Here is an 18,501-nt window from a genome sequence, read left to right as displayed (position 1 = left end):
TCCTTCAACACGTCATGCATTTTCAAAACTCTGTGATTATGCTCCTGCCGTACTCACCACTAGAAATTCTCTTCTCCCTCTACCTACGTGGTTCATTCAATGCCTATGCCTCAAATCCAGTGTTAGCTCTTGTGTCTTCCCTCCTGTACACTACCCTTCCTTCTAGGTGGACACCTCTCCTTAAACTTAACTCAGTCATTGTGCTTTACACACTGAATTGCCATTGTTTTTTGAGGTATCTTTCCCTTGTTAGAGTGAAAGCTCTTAGGAATCTGATTCTCTAGGTGCTTGGCTCATAGTAAGCACCCAGTAAATATTTGTTGAGTTCAAACTTCTACTACTCGGCATATTTGCCCATTTCTAATTTCTGACTATTTTTAGTTAGGTTATCAGCAGAATAATAAAAGTCCCTATGGACTGACTACTTAAATAGTTCTAGATTGTTACTGAGTAACTCCACACACACCCCTCCCCTAATAGGAATACTGATAATAAATATTTAGCAGCATGGGAAAAAAAAAAATCAAGGAGTCATTTGGAAGCCAGAGGGACATGTCTTAATGTTTGCACATTCCAGATTTATTTTCTGATGACCCAAAATAGACCCCAGGTTCATTCAGAAGTTCCTTGGACATCATCAGATATCCGGGGGGTGGTGCGTGTGTGGGGTTGGGAGTCATAGATCTAGTCTATTTCCACTTGTGCAAACTACTTGGCACACAGTGGTGGGTCTGACTTGGGATCAAATCCTGGCTGGACCACTTACTGTCTATGGGAACTTGTTATCTCTATGAGCCTCAGTTTCTTTCAGATCTAGGAGGACAATACTTATTTGGAAGGGTTGTGTGGTGACTAAATATTACATGTGTAAAGTATCTAGAGGTCTGGCACTTGGTAGGTATTTAATAGGTGTCAGTTATTATAATTTGCAAATAATGGGTAAGGTGATGATCTGAGGAATGTATTACCATTGTATAAACTATTACTAGATCCAGACATGCAGGGGCAAGTCAGCTTAGAATTCAAAGATCTGCTTTGCATAGTCATTTTTGTTTAATGGCTGTCAAATAAATGCCTAGTGATGTTTATAATGTGACCTAATAAAGGCCTCCGAGGGTTTTTCCAGTTCTCACTGTTAGGATTTTTTCTTATAATAGTCCCCTACTTTCCTGCTTTGATGTGTCAGCCTACCTCAGGAGAGCCCCTAGCCCTCCCCACAGGCACCCTGAACAGTATCCTGCCTGAGGCGTTTGGTAAATTCTGGGCTCACTTTTCCTTTGTTCTCCCCTGCCTGACTCCCTGCCTCCGAGGTCTTGTCCTCTGGGGAGATAAGTTAAGTGCTCTGCCAGCCTGCTTGTGTGCCTGGCCTGTTTTTTCTCACTGCCAGTACCTCTTGGATTCCAATTCCAAACATGGTATCCATCTGGGGTCACCCTTTCTTCCGGTGCCAAGAGAGACGCATTCCAAATGGAACACAAGTGTGCCTCCCGTGCTGGGCTCTCCTCATTCTGGTTGGGGACAACAGAGCAGGATGTGGCCACTTTATCCCTCACAGCTAAAGTTTTCAGCTCCTGAGTCCTAGCTTTGCCTCGGGACATGTTAGCTTTTCTGCTGAGAGCCAAATGTGAAGACTGTCCTAAGAAACCTGGAGCCGAGTCAGCTTGCCAGAGCTCTGCGGACAGGGCCAGAGCCTTGCTGAAGGAAAGAGAGAGGGGAAAACAAATTTAAAAATCCTCCATGAAGTGTACTATGCTCTGCCATTTATTCCCAAAGCTCCTGGAAGCATTCCTCTCAGGAAAGGTGGGCTTGGTGGCAAGAAGCCGGACGTGAGAAGACTCCTGGGAGGACCGATTAATCCACTTTCTGAATTTCCTCTGTGGGGACAGTCTCCGAGCCCTGCAAGGCTTTGGGGCGCCCTGAAGATGAGTGCTAACAGCAGCACCATGAGCCAGCTAATCTGGCAGGGCCCGGCGTGCGTTGGCTGGAAGCGGGACCTGGAAGGGGCCGTCTACCATCTGGCCAACTGCTTCTTGCTCCTGGGCTTCATGGGGGGCAGCGGGGTGTATGGATGCTTCTACCTCTTCGGCTTCTTGGGCACGGGCTACGTGTGCTGCGTGATGTGGGGTTGGTTGGATGCTTGTGGCCTGGACCTCATCCTCTGGAGCTTCCTGCTGGCCACAGCCTGCCTGCTCCAGCTGGCATACCTGATACACCGGCTGCGCAGGCGCGCCCTCCCCGAGGAGTTCGACGTCCTCTACAAGACGCTGTATCTACCCCTGCAGGTGCCTCTGCAGGTGTACAAGGAGATTGTTCACTGCTGTGAGGAGCAGGTCTTGACGCTGGCCACTGAGCAGACTTACGCTGTGGAGGGCGAGACCCCCATCAACCGCCTGTCCCTGCTCCTCTCCGGCCGGTAAGCTCCTACGTCACAGCTGGGCGTTTCCTCCCTCGGCCCATGCTTCTCGTTTCCTAGTGTGTCCCTTTCCATTCTGAGGCCCTTCCATTGACGGAAGGATGTGGCAAGTCAAACAAACAAAAACAGGTTTTTTTCTTCCCCAAGCGTGGGTTTGGTTCCTCTTTCTTAGCATTTTCCAAGAGGAAACAAGATCATGAGATAGCTTCTCAGTTGGCAGGAAGGACTGTGTGTGCCCTTGGTGCTGGGAGGTGTGGGCTGAGCGTCTCTTGAGCCTGGGTCTAAAATGGCCGCGCACATGCGCGCGCGCGCACACACGTATTACACACACCGGTGGGTCATGCGTAAGCTGCCACAATGTCTGTGAGCTTTGAAAAAGTGGACCTTTTAATAAGGTTGATTTGTTCCTCCCAGATGTATTCAGTATTTCCTAAGTGCCAACTATGTGCAGGGAACAGTGAGGGCATCGAGGAAACGGCCCCAGTTATGTTGAGGCTATCCTATAAGAGTCTGTGGGGAAGCCATTTGGTGTACAAGCACATGGGGAGAGGGAATATTCCCTGTCCTCTTTTCCATTCCCAAGTGTTCTGTTGAGAGTCTTACAGACCACTGATCAAGTACCAAAAAGACCACACAGTGAAGGAGAAGTGATGCCCACACGTGTCTCATTGAGGATCTGGATCTGGTGGAGATACCTGGCTGATTCCTTCAGGCTGGGTGACAACAGAAATGAGCGGAAATGGTCTTAGTCACGATTAGTGTATGCTCAGTCAGCCCACACATGAGTGTTGGCCCTTGGCTGACATCTTCTGAACAAATACCACAGGCTCCATGCTGTCCATTTGGGAGGTGGTTGTGGAATCTTTGAAATATCACCCTAGTGGGACTTCTGTGTGGGGCTGAGCATCAAACAGTAAATGATGTAACCTGGTTCACTTGGGCTACCTCGGTGGAAAGCAAGCAAAGTATTTCAAAAGCTTTGTTTGCGGTTTCCTTCCCTGCTTTTTGGAGACAAGGAGAAGGAGATAGAAAAAATAAGGTAGTAATCTTATCAGAAGGCTTTAATTCCCAGGGTGGTGGGGGAAGAAACCAGATAAGACTGCCAACCACATACGGGGGGAAAAAAAGAGTTTTAGAATGATGATGATGGTACTACAACAACTACTGGTAGCAATAATGTGCATTGCTGTCCTACTGTGTAGAATCAACAGTGTTAGGTATACATGTGATTTTGTTTGGACTCAGAGTCTTGGGTTGAATGATCTATGAGATTTTTGTGAGGAGACATTTCATTTATGAATAAAGTGAAGTGTAAACAAATGGAATTATCTGTAAACAAATACATGTGTAAATAGAAGTACATTATGACTGTTGCCAAAATGTTTGCCGCCTACAGTTCCATGCTTAAAATAAAAACAATCTGGGATGCCCGGGTGGCTCAGTCGGTTAAGGCTCAGGTCATGAGGAACCCAGAGAGACTGTGGACTCTGAGGAACAAACTGAGGGTTTTGGAAAGGAGGGGGTGGGGGAATGGATGAGCCTGGTGGGGGTATTAAGGAGGGCACATATTACATGGAGCAGTGAGTGTGGTGTATAAACAGTAAATCTTGGAACACTGAAAAAATAAAATTAAAAAAAAAAAAAAAGTCCCAGGTCATGAGCCCAGGGTCTAGGAATTGAGTCCGCATCAGGCTCCTTGCTCAGTGGGGAGCCTGCTGCTCCCCCTGCTTCTCTGACAAATAAATAAATAAAATTCTTTTTAAAAATAAAATATAGACTACTTAAGAAATATTCTTCTTGGGGCGCCTGGTGGCTCAGTGGGTTAAGCCTCTGCCTTTGGCTCAGGTCATGATCTCAGGATCCTGGGATCGAGCCCCGCATTGGCTGTCTGCTCAGCAGGGAGCCTGCTTTCCCCTCTTTCTCTCTGCCTGCCTCTCTGCCTACTTGTGATCTCTCTCTCTCTGTCAAATAAATAAAATCTTAAAAAAGAAAAGAAAAGAAATGTTCTTCTTTAGGAGATTCAGGATGTTATTTGTTACCTATACCTTGTCCGTTCAAAGGAGCTGAGACAGGTGGGAGAAAGGCCTACAGCACCTGTATGATGTACGATTATTATACGATATTTTAAATCCATTTTTAACATGATGAACTTGCCATGAATTTGTAGAAGACCTCTTCTCTGTGACGGGGAGAGGTGGGTTTGCCTCCTCAATGTGGCTTTTCCTAGTATATTTGGCATCAAAAACCAGAGTCATAAATTAGACAGTTTTTTTTTTCCTTGCTTTTCAGGGTTTGGAGTAAGAGTTTTATTTGTTATATTTTAATGTCATTCTGTCTCAACTTTGCTAAGCTGGAGCTGGAAGAAGAGGTTTTCTGTCTGTGACCAGGCTCCAGTTTTTTTTTTTTTTAAAGAGTATTTTTTTTAAGATTTATTTTTTTAATTTGATGGAGAGAAATCACAAGTAGGCAGAGAGGCAGGCAGAGAGAGAGGGAGGAGGAAGCAGGCTCCCCGCTGAGCAGAGAACCCGACATGGGGCTCGATCCCAGGACCCTGAGGTCATGACCTGAGCCGAAGGCAGAGGCTTAACCCGCTGAGCCACCCAGGTGCCCCGACCAGGCTCCAGTTTTAAGGGAGAATCATTGTACCTCAGGTTGGTTCCAGTTGAGGTACCCAACACCTCAGAGCTGTGAACGAGAACTCTGTGCCAGGAAGTTGGGATTTATGGTGCAGACCTCCCCCATATCACATGCAGGCTCTCATCTGGAGCCCTTTGCTAAAACCTCAGATGCCCTTTCTGTTTTATTTTAATGTGTGCAACTAGTCCCTTTTAAGACTCAGAAAAACCAAGTGACTTCCCCAAAGTTTGTCACCTTGTTAAGCTAGGCTTACTGTTGGTGTGTTTCTGTTCTACAGAATTCTCTCGTGCACAGCCTCCTGGGCAGGCAGCTAACTGTCTAGGCTATTCAAGTGGGAGGACATACCTGTCATCCAGGGGTTCAAGAAGGAAGGAGAGGCTTAAATGATAAAAGGCATGATACACCAATTCAAATGGCTTAAGGGAGCCCCTCAGGCTCATTAGATATTATACTTTAAATGATGTTTGCTCAAGTGGTCAGATCCCTTGCCTGAGGAGCTGGTAAGAGGATCTTACCTATTCAGCAACAGCCTTGTTTTCTCCTAATGTCTGTCTGTCTTCTGTATTCAGGAAGCTTTTCCTTGAGATGTTGGTCCCCTTTTATGGTGACATGAGTGAGTTCACACAATTTGTTCAATTGTTCCTTTCTTCTCTCCTTTCTCCCTCCATTCTTACCTTCCTTTCTTTCTTTTCCCCTTCCAAAAATATTTATTAAAAGCACTAGGGACTAAGGATCCAGTGTTAAAATATGAAAAATACTGCTCTTACTGTCTGTCAAGAAAATCAATAATATTTGACATAGTGGTGAATCACAGCATGATATTTCCAAGGAGAAACATAAGTGCACTCAGAGCATGTACCCAATGGAGCTACTTTTCTGGGGGAGGTCAACAAAACTTCCTGGAAGAAAGAATGTTTAGGCTGAGACCTGAGGAGAAGGTGGAGGTTGGGAAGAGATCCAGCCAGAGGGGACAGACTATGTGGAGAACCTGAGGTAGGAGAGCCTGGCACTTCATTTTCTCTTGTATCTTTTTATGACTCGGGGAAGTTCTGCCTAGCTGTCTCTCTAGATTACCTGGTCTTGTAGGAACACCTGTGTCTCTGCCATGGGGTACTATGGGCTGACACCACATCCATGGCTTGGCGTGAAAACTACATCCCCTTCTATCTTCCATCTTTAGGTTGTCAGACAAAAGGCAACAGCTTATTGGTGAAGGTCTTTGGTAATTTGTGTGCATGCGTGTGCGCAGGCATTCATTAGGAGCAAGATTTGGAGCGCTAATGTCCCATTTGGCCAGAACTTAATCACATGGCTATATCTAGCTGCAAGGGAGGTAGGGAAATGCGGTCTAGCCGAGCAAGCCCCGCTAAAACTCTGGCACTGCGGAGGAAAGGAAAGAGCAGATAGGGGAAAAGAGACTACCACACCACCACCTGTCCCCAACCCCATCGACTTCCCAGCATCCTGTTCGTTTTTCAAAAGTCAGCCCAGATGTCATCTTTGAGAAGTCTACCACTTGAAGAGAACAAATCTCTCTCCCTCCTCTATTCTCCCGTTTCATAAAACCACACATGGACTTATAGGCAGTTATGGACACATATGTGATTTCCACTAAATTGTGAAATCCTTAAAGGCAAGGATTAGCTCATACCCATCTCTGCTTTTCCAGACCTCAGGACCCCAGGAGGTACTCATGCATATGTATTTAGCCAGTAAAGGTCCAGTAAAAAATGGAACAATAGCTCCATCCCCTTGGACAGAGTGTACCTCAGAAATCTCTTTGTCTGCCCCCCCTTTGTTTGACAGAGACACCTCCTTTCCTGGTATAACTCAACCTTAGGGAGAGCTTGAAGCTGAAACTCTTGAGTTTTCTGGGGGAAAGAGGAAAAACCCATATAGGATCCTAATCATTTTCCATTTTTATTTATTTTTTTTATTTTTTAAAGATTTTACTTATTTATTTATTTGTTTGTTTATTTATTTATTTAACAGAGAGACACACAGCGAGAGAAGGAACACAAGCAGGGGGAGTGGGAGAGGGAAAAGCGGGCTTCTCGCCAAGCAGGGACCCCAATGTGGGGCTCCACCGCAGGACCCTGGGATCAGGACCTGAGCCCAAGGCAGATAGATGTTTAATGACTGAGCCACCCAGATGCCTCCTATTTTCCATTTTTAAATACATAATTTGGACGGAGGAGGGTTTAGGTGGCCACTTCCCTTTCTCCACATGGTCTCTTCTCTCCCTTTGCCAGAGTTCGTGTGAGCCAGGATGGGCAGTTTCTTCACTACATCTTCCCTTACCAGTTCATGGACTCTCCAGAGTGGGAATCTCTGCAGCCCTCTGAGGAGGGTGTGTTCCAGGTAATGGGGAGCCAGTGCCGGGACCGCCCCACCCTCTCCCACTGTGACCCAGGAATATGCCCCCCTCCATCCTTCCCCACTCACCTCTGTTCTTTGAACCACTGCCAATGTGAAGCTAGGGGTGGGAGCGCTCTCCTTCTGTGGAAGGAGGGCCAGGGCTGTGGGTGGGGGTGTGGGGAGGTACTCATCCCCGAGAGGCCATGTCACTCCTATGCCCAAAATTCATGAAGACCACTGTGACCACAAAATAAAAACCCACACCCCTTAGAGAGTAACCTAAGACCTTTAGTGACATCTAGCCACGTCTCCAGCCCCTTCCTCCTTCACACTTTTTGCTCATACCAGACATATGGAACAGAACAACTAGCACTTCCCTAAATACATCCCCTGTTTTTGCAAGGACCATGCTTGACCCCTCCTGTACCTTCTATCTGAAATGCATTCCCCCCTGTAAATGAGGCAATGGTATCTTAACTTCCTCTGAAGCTTGCCCAGATTGACCTCATGGGCTTCAAATCCCCACAGCTTCATGTTCCTGTCTCTGTGCCTTTCTATTCCTTCTACTTATGCTGACTGGGACACATTGCTCTCTGCTCTAACGATTTGGTTTCATTTCCTAACTCTTTGAGGTAGAAATCTGGGCTTCCTCTTCTCTCTGTTCCCAGGTTCCAAAGGACAGTACCCTGAACACAGTAGGTGTTCAATAAAGCTTTGCCAAACTGGCTTGGCAGAGGGCAGTTGGTGTCTCAGGGAACTCTATGAGGCAGTCACAGATATGCTCCAGGGTGGGGGCCTGGCTGCTTGGCCCCTGCTCTCTTCTCTGCCAGTCCTTCAAACCTCAGTTCCTTGCTTTGAAACTCTCACTTATTGACTGGCTAGTATGTGTCAGGCAGTAAATATTACATTGCCTTACTGATTCTCACCACAACCCTCTGGGGTGGATATTATCATTTTCCCATTTAACAGATAAGGACGTTGAGGCTCCAAAACATCAAGCAATTTGCCCAAGGTCTTCATTCAGAAAATGGCAAAGTGAAGTTGCCTTGCTCTGCATTACTATTCTTTTTGAAAATGAGCAGGGCACCAAGAGAGTGAAGTACACACACACATACACACACACACACACACATACCCTATTACAGGGACTTCCCAGTCCAGATAGTTCACTACTACTGGGTTCCATGTGAATTTTACCACTTCTGTCGGGGACTCCCTCAAGCTAGTATATGAGCTAACCCCAGAATAGACACCTGCAAGGAAGGGCCACCTGGCTGGGCCTATTTCTGCCCCAGCCTGACTCCTGGCCCTGTGAGGACAGACCCTGAGAGGCAATCCCGATCCCACTGCTGGGCCACCAGCCATAGGCCTCCACTGATCCTGTTCCCCTTCCACCACGCACACCCCCACCCTCTCCAGCCAGCCGAGCAGCCTTCTGTGAGAACTCCTTCAGGCCCCTAAGAACCTCCGGGAAGGCAGAGTCAGGTCTTGAGCCAGCCAGACCAGCCTCTGTTCCTGACACCGACACCGAGGAACAGGTGGGGGATAAGCTGGGTGTCCTCCCCTAAGCGCTGCATGAAAGGAGAGACTATAACCCCAGATGGCCTCTCAGCCTGGAATGTAGCTACTGTCAGATTCCTCCCATTTATATTTTTAGTGCGCACCTCCTTTGGGAGCAATGAGATCCACACATTCGCTATTGGCTCTGTAAAGTCCCATTTCCTCTTTGCAAATGTCAGGCATTGTCCTGAGTTATAGTTCATGCTGTCCTTGCCTTTTGCAGTTACAGTCTTTGTGAACTAATAGGGCAATCCACAGTGACCGAACCATAATTCTTATTGTGTTTACCACTAATGAATCAATGTTCCATCATACCTCTCAGCAATCCAATTAAATAAGAATTTATGGGCTATTCAGCACTGGGACCCTCTCGTTAGTCACCAAGAACATAGCATAGAGGGTATCGCACAGAAATCATCGTTATTTCTCCAATTTACGTCGTGCCTTACTGGACCCAAACCCTCTTTCCATATGTTACTTCATTTAACCCACTTAACAAGACTCTGAAATGAGAATTAGACAAAAAAGCTGTCAAAACTTTATTAAAGACAAATGCATATATATATGGGAACCAGGCAATAAGCTGGGTCTTCTTCCTGAAGACCTGAAGACCTTTGAGGAAGGATTTTATACAGGACCTGTAAAAGTGACATTCAGTCGTTTTGCAGCATATAAGATTGGTGGTCTTTACCTGACTCATTCATTCACTTCAGCAATGTTTACTGAACAATTATTATACACAAGGCACTGCTAAAGTGCTTGGGATGTATCAGTGAACAGTACAGAGGAAGTTCCCTGCCTTCATGCAATTTTCATTCTAGTGGGGGAGATAAAAAATAAGCCATAGACATAATGAATAATTATGTAATATGTAAAGATAATGAGGGCTAGTTAAAAAAAAATAGAGTGGTATACAGGAGGTCTCATTGCAATTTTAAACAGGGTGATCATAGAAGTCTTTGTTGAGCAGGAGACATTTGAGCAAAGACCTGAGAGAGGTGATAGTGTGAGCTCTGAGAAACTGAGGGCATAACATATTAGAGAGAAGAGCCAGTGCAAAGGCCCTGTGGTGGAAGGGACTAGCACGTGTGAGGTACAGAAAGGACACCTGGAACAGAGAGAGGACAGGGGGAGAATAGCCAGAGAGGAAGTCAAAGATGGGATGAGGAATCACATCATGTACGGCTGGTGCATAAGTCTAAATAGAGCCAAAGGGATTTCCTATAATGTGTTGGATGTAGTGTGTGAGAGAGAAAGAAGATCAAGGAGGACTCTAAGGTTTTTGGTCTGAGCAACTGGTAAGATGGAGCTGCTCCTCAGTGGGGAGCCTGCTTCTCCCTCTACCTCTGCTGACCCCCACTGGAGCTCTCTCTTCTCAAATAAATAAGTAAAGTCTTTTTAAAATTTTAAGAAATTATTGTGGCTAATCCGATTATTAAAAATTGTGTGATTTGGGGCCGCCTAGGTGGCTCAGTTGGTTAAACATCTGACTTTGGCTCAGGTCATGATCCCAGGGTTGGATCAGGTCCCACATCTGGTTTCCTGGTCAGTGAGGAGCCTGCTTCCCCCTCTGCCTACTGCTCCCCAGATTGTGTTCTCTCTCTCTCTCTCTGACAAATAAAGTCTTCTTAAAAAATTGTGTATTCTATACCCTGGCCCTTTACTATCCAGGCACATTTCTAGTTTAACCCTAGCTTTACCACCCATCATTGCTTTAACAAGGATTTATCAAGCACCTGCTCATATTGGGCACATTGCCTAGCCTGCAAGTGTAATTTTGCTTTGCGTTGTGTGCCCCTAGCGAGTGCTCAGAAATCCCTAGGTGGCTAAATAAATGGAGAGTGGGGTGCCCTCGACTTTCTGCTCCTCAGATCTCCTCTTCCTTCATGCCCTTCCTCTGACCTTAGCCATCAGATCTCTTTGATGAGTTGTTGTGGCCTCGTCAAGAGCAGCTTCCTGGGCCTGAATTCCAGGCGGGCATTCTGCCACGTGACGCAGCCTGGCCTGCCTAATCAGAAGCTCTTCTGTTAACTGAATTGCTTTCCAACCCATCCTTAATCCCTCTTGCAATATATTTATCCTGCTTTATTCTCAAAACAAACTGTCATCACCATGTCAGCCTATCTTCAGAGCAGTAAGAGGCCCCGTCTTTCTCACGAGATCCCAACAGACTCAGAATCTCCCTTTGCTGTTAACGGTATCAGCCGTGGGACCATAGACTGTGAGAGCTGAGGAGACTGGGCCTAGAGGCTGAGGCTCCAAGGGGGTGAAGGCCCCTTGGTGAATGGATGAGTGAGTGGATGGCTGGACCCAGGGCTCCTGACAAAGCCCCCCTCCGCATCACAAGTAAAAGTCATTCTCCATACCTCCTTCAGGCAAGGCCATGGCGGGCGCTGCCACAATTTCTTTAACAAAAGTAAAGCTGTTTTTTGAGTAACTCTATGTTTCTCTGTGCTAAGCATGGACACATAGTCTAATTCAAATCTTCACTCTCTTCTCCGGACCCCCCTCAGGTCACTCTGACTGCCGAGACCCCATGTAGCTACATTTCCTGGCCCCGGAAAAGTCTCCACCTTCTTTTGACCAAAGAGCGATACATTTCCCAACTCTTCTCAGCCCTGCTGGGCTATGACATCTCAGAGAAGCTCTACGCTCTCAATGACAAGCTCTTTGCCAAGTTTGGGCTGCGCTTCGACATCCGTCTCCCCAGCCTCTACCATGTCCTGGGTCCCGCAGCCTCGGATACAGGGCCTGAGTCTGAGAAGGATGACGAGGAAGCTCGTGAACCAGCCTTGCGCACATCCACCCAGCAAACACCCCCTTGCTCTCCTCTTCCAATGGCCACCAGCCCTCCTGCACCTCCTTCCCGGGCCAGGTTGTCCCGACCCGACAGCGGCATCCTGGGTGAGGACTCCACCAGTCTGGTGCTGGAGGATTTTGAGGAGGTGTCGGGATCAGAATCGTTCATGGATTATAAGAGTGATGGGGAGTACATGAGGTGAGGGAGAACTAACACGGGCACGGCCACCCGGCTCAGGATCCTGTGTAAGTACTCAGAAGGCAGCTGGCACGCCTTCCTGCCAACAGTTGGCCTCCACTCGGCTTGTAAGGGCACAAAAACTCGTTCACAGAGCCTGTCCTCTCAGAGGACTCCCAGCAAGTGGCACTAACCCAACCTTGCAGTAGCAGCTCACTCCAGGTGCATGCAAGGCATGAGGGGATTTTTTTTTTTTTGACTCATTTTTTATTAAGTGTGATTGCATTTTGGAAAATGGGCTTGTTGACATTTTAAGCAATCAAATGATTGCAAAACTGTGAGTTTGTGCAGCGTTAAGGCCGTAGAGAGCGAGGGCTAAAGGGGATTTTATTTGTGGCATGTGTTTTAAATGGGGGTGGGGGAAGCTGACATGGTTCTAATTCCTATCAGTTCTTCCTAGTGTAGAGGCAGCTCTGAAAGCAATCACTGCTTGGATTGGCAGCTAGCTCTGAAAATCACAAATTTCAAAGAGGCTTGTGATAGAGGCTGATAACCCTGGGAGGAAAATGTCCCACCTTACTCTCGTCTTGCCCCGTGGAGAGATCTTGCTTATTCAGATAGACGACTGGATGCTACTCTGTAACTATGATCATACGGGTATACAGCAGCCTGGCCTTCCCCTAACCTGTGTGAGGTGGATGGGCACAAATGTGGGAGGGCCTAACAGGAAGAGCAGGATTTCCCTCACAGCTCAGGAGAATGCACAAGAAAGCCTATATAGAGTAGTTCTGGGAAATGGTTGCTCTCGCATTGCTGTGACATTTTCCTCTGGGACTCCACCTAGCCATGGCGGAGGCCTGGCTTTTCCTGAGGAAAATCCCACTCTTGCCAGTTGGGAAGACATTTCCAAGTGTGTGTGTGATGCAGGGGCCTACGAGACCCGTCATCTTTTGGGAAGCACTGACAAATTTTTAAAGAAACTAGCCCGGGGAGGAAGGTTTCTAAGGTACACAAGGTGAATGAGTGAATGTATAGTCTGTAAGAACAAGTTATGTAAATGGTGAAAGAGGCTGGGGAGGCAAATGGTAAAAGTTAAATGTCTTGTTTCATAGACATGAATTTGTCATCTCCTGTAGTGCTAATGTCCCTAGACCCACAGATTCCATGGATCTATGCAGGACCCGAGATCACTCATTGCCTTCCTCCATTTGCACTGATCACTGTCCTACTTGTCCACTGTGCGGATTTTTGCCACCCTTCTCGTCCACCCCCATCCATGCGTGTGAGTCCTGTCCTGTGGCTCCCTCTCCTTGTCCAGCACGCCTACGCACCTGTACACAGTCTTCACTCCCCGCAGCTCTTGGTGCTCTCGTGTTTCTCCTGGTTTCTTCTCTTTTCCTGTTTCTATTTGCTCTTCTTTCTTTCCTCTTTCTGACTTCTGCTTAGTCCTTGGTTGCCTCCATTTGCTGCTCAGAAGAAAAAAAGTCCTTTCTTCCCCTCCTCCCCTTCCTCCTCCTCCTCCTCCTTCTTCTTAGGTAATTTCTCCTCCCAGTATCTGTCCCTTACATTTTCCCCATTTTATCATTCATGTATTTCTCTATTACCTTCTTTTCCTCCCCCCCCCCCGCATTTTCCTGCCTTGTTCTTTCTCCAAAATTACCCTGCACCCCCATCTTTGTCTTTAATCCATACTCTTCCAGGATCAGTACATCTCCCTCTGCTACAGATAAAACCATTTGAGTGAAGGTGTGAACATTCCCAGGTGTGGGTGGCTACACATTTCCGGCACAAATTTTCCCAGACATTAGAAAGCAGCATGATAAACAGAAAGAGCCAGACTAGGCACCTGCAGTCCTGCCTGGCTTCTGTGTCTGGGCCTGCTACTTTTTACAAACCACACAACCTCACCACACCTCCCTTTCTGCGTTTGAGTGTGTTGGACCAGCTGGACCCCAAGGTCTCAGTGGATTTACGTAAGAGGGCAATGGATGAGTTGTTCCTAGGAGGAAAATAGAAACAGGCAGCAGTATAAGGGACATAGGCCGCAGAGCTTCCGAGTGTCTTTCAGCAAGAACCCTCTGCCGTATTTCACTACAGCTTCTCTTTTGACTTGGGATTGCCCTCCTTGCTGAATGATGGGTGCTGCTTGATTAGAAGTCCCCTCCATGCTGCATGAAGAGCCTACCCCTACCATGTGATGACAAGTGCAGGTGTTCTAAGTGAAAGATGGTCACCACTCAGTCTCCAAGCCCCTCCGCCCTTAAGACTCCCACACGAAATACCCTTTTGCCAATCCAGCTTTTTCTGAGAAAACTGCTCATATAACCACCTTTCTAAAGTATTGGTATTGGCAGTGTAAAGAGAGTCAGCTTTTTAATGTTTGTTTATTTAGGTAATAGAAAGGGGGGAAAACATTATTTATTTCCAAACTACAGAATTTTGAAAACCTGGTCAAGTTGTACAAATTTCAGATGACTTTCCATTCAGTCTGTGATCATGGGATCCTTTTCTAGAATTGTGTTGTGGGGTGCTTGGTTTGACTTAATTTGCCGTTAGAACCCTTCTAGGGCTATTCCTTTACTGAGTAAGCAGAGTCCCTTGTGATAAGTAGCAGTATACTACTGTGTCCTTTATAACACAGGGCACAACTCACCCTCTGTGCTGGGCCCTTACCAGCATTGTAAGCTCAGTGCTGTTCGTCCTGGCACAGCACTTACGTAAGAGGCAGGAAGCTGGCTGCATTGGGGCTCATTGAGAATGAAAGGGCTTCATCACATTGACACAGGGTTTGTCCCTCACACCAGGACTGGCTAAAAATAGTCTGGGCTTCCAATAGAGCTCTCTTTGGAAGACAGTGCATCTTTTAGTCTCATGGTGCCCAGAATTGAATGTTGCTTTTTTTAATGCCAAGCAGCACTGCACCATAAGGCACTCAAGCAGGGTCTTCCGGTCAGACCTCACCTTAACCCGGCCTTCACGACACACTTGGGTCCTGCGGACACTCTCCAGAATGTTCCATTAAGTGTTTTCCTTACAGGAGATGCTCGGTGAATGCAACTCTGGAATGAGCAAAGAAGTCAGAGAGTTTGTGTCTGCTGGCACAAATTAATTGAACGCTGTTTAATTTTGGCCAAATTTTTTTTTAAAGATTTTATTTATTTATTTGAGAGAGACAGTGAGAGAGAACATGAGCGAGGAGAAGGTCAGAGGGAGAAGCAGACTCCCCATGGAGCTGGGAGCCCGATGTGGGACTCGATCCCGGGACTCCAGGATCATGACCTGAGCTGAAGGCAGTCGTCCAACCAACTGAGCCACCCAGGCGCCCCTAATTTTGGCCAATTTTGATTATGTTTTCAAGTTATTCTGAAAACTCTGTGATTTGAAAGTAGAAGCCATATGTTGCTGCCTTTCTCCCTATTATTTAAATTAAAAAGCAAGCAAATGATAAGCAGATTACAATAGGGAGGCTAATTGTGGTCAGGGAAGGAGCACACAATCAACTGGCCAGACCCTCACCTCCTTTGTGAGGTTCATTGGTTCAGAGGGAGACAGAATACTGTCACACTATACCCACTCTGTTGATTCTCTACTCATCACATGTAGCTTCTCTCTATGACGGCTCTAAGGTGCTGGTGTAGCTGTCAGTTTTGTTAAACAGCACTTTTCTCACAGAAACCACTGGAAAGACTCCTGGAGCGGACAACGTGCCCCTGACCGTGGCATGGCAGAAACTGCCCCGGGGCCTCGGGTTCTGGGTCTCTGAAGGTAGCACCCCTACCCCCTGCCAAGGCCCCGTATTGTGTCGGCTCAGCAAGAGGCAGTGGCTCCCTGCCAGCCCCCTGACTCACAGCCTCCTGTCCCCCCTGCCCAATCCGTTGTTCTCCCACTTGTGTTGTACTAGCCTCATTCACCTACCCCTCCCTTTGTGAAAATAAAAGACACGGTCCTCATTAAAGCCATCATTCTGCCATACAGATGTTTTGGAAACCCATTCAGTAGCGCCAGATAAGAAGTAGAGCTCTACAGATTCTTCACAGGAAGCACCAGGAGTTGATCTCTTGGTTTCTGCCCCCATAAAACAAGAGGTTGGGCTAAATAACTTCAAAGCGGGTTCATCATCATACTCTAGAAGAAATGATTCAAGGCTACAACTGCCCCTAACATGTCAGGCCTTGGATACAGCTGAAACAGTGGGAATTAGCAGAAGAAGATAAAACAGGACAGAACAATGGGAAGTGAGGCAAGCTAGCTGGAGAGACAGTGCTGAAATCCTTCCTCTTTTTCTTTCCACAGCTTCTAGAACTCCTCTCCACAGTTACTCTCAAGCTATGTCCAGGGGACAGGCCCCCTTGGCTCCAACCCACACTCCTGAACTTTAAGGATCCATGGACTGTCTTTTTCTCTGGCCACACAAATCTTCACAGGAAGCTCACTGGAGTGCACACCCCGTCTTACCCACTGGAGTGCACACCCCGTCTTACCCACTGGAGGCTCACGGGCCAGGTCCGGGCAGGCTCAGGAGACATCGGTGCTGCAGCGACAGGAGGGCCCCCAGCAACTTGTAGAAATTTGCCCTCACCAGCCTTCCTTCCAGGAGGAGGCACACAGAAGTGCAAAACCACTGATTACATCCTTCACAAACTGCAGAATCTTGGGCAAGTTCCACAGGCTCTCTGAGCCTCCCCTGTAAAGTTGGGACTTAGAAAACCCATCTCACAAGGTTGTTGTGAGCATCAGATGAGATGACTTAGGTAATGCACCTCAGACATGGCGTGGCACCTCGGGAGCACTCAATAAATCACTCCATTTATTTTCCCTGATGTTTCTTTGAACTATCGGGAAGGGTCTCTGAAGCCAGCTAGACCAGAACTTTTCATGATTTGCTTATTCATTTGGTTGGGGGGTTTTTTACCATTAGATTTAATTTATGGAAGTAGAAATTAAAAACCTAGTTTTCCTTTAAGCTTTGAAGTTCAACTTAAAAATCTCTTGCTCTCTTTAGGAGCCTAGCATTAGACAATAATTTTTTAGGGGGACTTCAACAAACTCAGTTAATTAAATTTCCTTAAACATTTTAAAGTGGGTTTATCAATTTAACACATTTTATTTTACTTTTTCCCTAAATATTTCAACACATATTTTGTTATCCATTGGCATATAACATTCATACTTGAAACAGTGACTTAAGATAGTTTATTTTGCTGATGTACGTGGGGCTCAACTGGGCCCTGCTGGGCTGTTGTCACTCAAGGTCTCTCATGCTGTCATGTTCAGATAGTGGCTCAGGCTAGTGTCACCTCCAAGACTTCTTCACTCGTGTTTGAGGCCCAGTCTGGGGACACACACACAGCTGGGAGTCCTTGGGCATCTCCCTCTTTCTCTCTCCCAAGAGTTTGTTCATTGTGTTGCTGTTTGCAAAATTGCTGTTGCAATCATTTGTTGCATGAATAGACCTAGTATATTTATCCATTCTACTGCTAATAGGCATTTGGGTTGTGAAATTACTCAAATGTTGGGTACATGTATGTTCAACCACAGTAAATACTGCCAATCAGTTCCCTAAGTGATTGTACCAATTAATATTTCCACCAGCATGTGAGAGTTCTAGATGTTTCACATCTGGCATGTGAGAGTTCTAGATGTTTTGCTTCTGGCATGTGAGAGTTCTAGATGTTTCACATCTGGCATGTGAGAGTTCTAGATGTTTTGCATCCGGCATGTGAGAGTTCTAGATGTTTCGCATCTGGCATGTGAGAGTTCTAGGTGTTTCACATCCTCCCAATTGTTGTCCTTGTCATTTAAAAAAATACTTTATCCATTGGGTGTAGGTAGCAGCATACTGTTGTAGTTTTCATTTAAGGGAAATTTTCATTTCTCTAAAGAGCAATAAGGTTGAGTACTTTTTCATGTTTTTATTAGCCATATAGATATCCTCTATTGTGAAGTGTCTATTCTTATTCTTGCCCATTTCTCTATTCATTTATATGCTTTTGCTTATCTACTTAAAAGAATTCTTTAAATATTCAAATTAAAAGTCCTTCACTGCTTATATATATTCAAATATATTCTCCCACTTTGTGAATCTTCTCTTTTTTCTATAAATCATGTCTTTTTAAAAGTTTTATTTATTTATTTATTTGAGAGAGAGAGAACATGAGTGAACAGAAGGAGAAGAACAGAAGGAGAGAATCTCAAGCAGACTCCCCACTGAGTGTGGAGTTCAACTGGGGGCTCAATCCCACAACCCATGATGAGGCCATGACTTACACTGAAATCACCTGCAGTCAGGCACTTAACCGACTAAGTCACACAGTTGCCCCTGAACATATGTTCTTAGTTTCAGTATAGTTATTTATCCTTTTTTTTCTCTATCATTAGTCCTTTCTGTGTCATGCTTAAGCAATCTTTTCCTCCCCTGAAGATATTCTTCTGCTACCCTCTAGATGTTTTATTGTTCTGCATTTCACAGTTAGACCTACAGTCAACCTGGATTTGATTTTTGTGTATGGTATGGTATGAAATAAGGATTAAATTCTTTATTTTTGGGACGCCTGGG

At 46.2% G+C, this 18,501-nt stretch overlaps 1 protein-coding gene across 2 annotated transcripts; it reads left to right on the top strand.

Moving 5' to 3' along the window:
* On the top strand, nt 1-16,760 carry POPDC2 (popeye domain containing 2). Of its 2 annotated transcripts, none has more exons than XM_004772801.3 (4): nt 1-2,413; nt 7,303-7,411; nt 11,482-12,013; nt 16,239-16,760. In XM_004772801.3, the coding sequence occupies exons 1-3, from the start codon at nt 1,923-1,925 to the stop codon at nt 11,968-11,970; spliced, it is 1,089 nt and encodes a 362-aa protein (XP_004772858.1). In that variant the 5' UTR covers nt 1-1,922; the 3' UTR covers nt 11,971-12,013; nt 16,239-16,760. The 2 variants fall into 2 exon arrangements, with proteins under 2 accessions (XP_004772858.1, XP_004772859.1); XM_004772802.3 differs by having other exon boundaries at nt 573-2,413; nt 11,482-11,872.
* Nucleotides 16,761-18,501: the final 1,741 nt, after the last annotated feature.

Source organism: Mustela putorius, unplaced genomic scaffold (genome assembly GCF_011764305.1).
Source record: "Mustela putorius furo isolate JIRA1106 unplaced genomic scaffold, ASM1176430v1.1 tig00003834_pilon_pilon_pilon, whole genome shotgun sequence".
Lineage (NCBI taxonomy): Eukaryota > Metazoa > Chordata > Mammalia > Carnivora > Mustelidae > Mustela > Mustela putorius.
The sequence above is the reverse complement of the archived record's forward strand: the minus strand, read 5'-3'. Positions and strand labels throughout refer to the sequence as shown.

Coding starts and splice junctions, on each gene's coding strand:
- POPDC2 (XM_004772801.3), top strand. CDS start 1,923: ATGAGTGCTAACAGCAGCACCATGAGCCAGCTAATCTGGCAGGGCCCG. Junction 2,414..7,302: donor TCCCTGCTCCTCTCCGGCCG/GTAAGCTCCTAC, acceptor TCCCTTTGCCAG/AGTTCGTGTGAGCCAGGATG. Junction 7,412..11,481: donor CTGAGGAGGGTGTGTTCCAG/GTAATGGGGAGC, acceptor GACCCCCCTCAG/GTCACTCTGACTGCCGAGAC.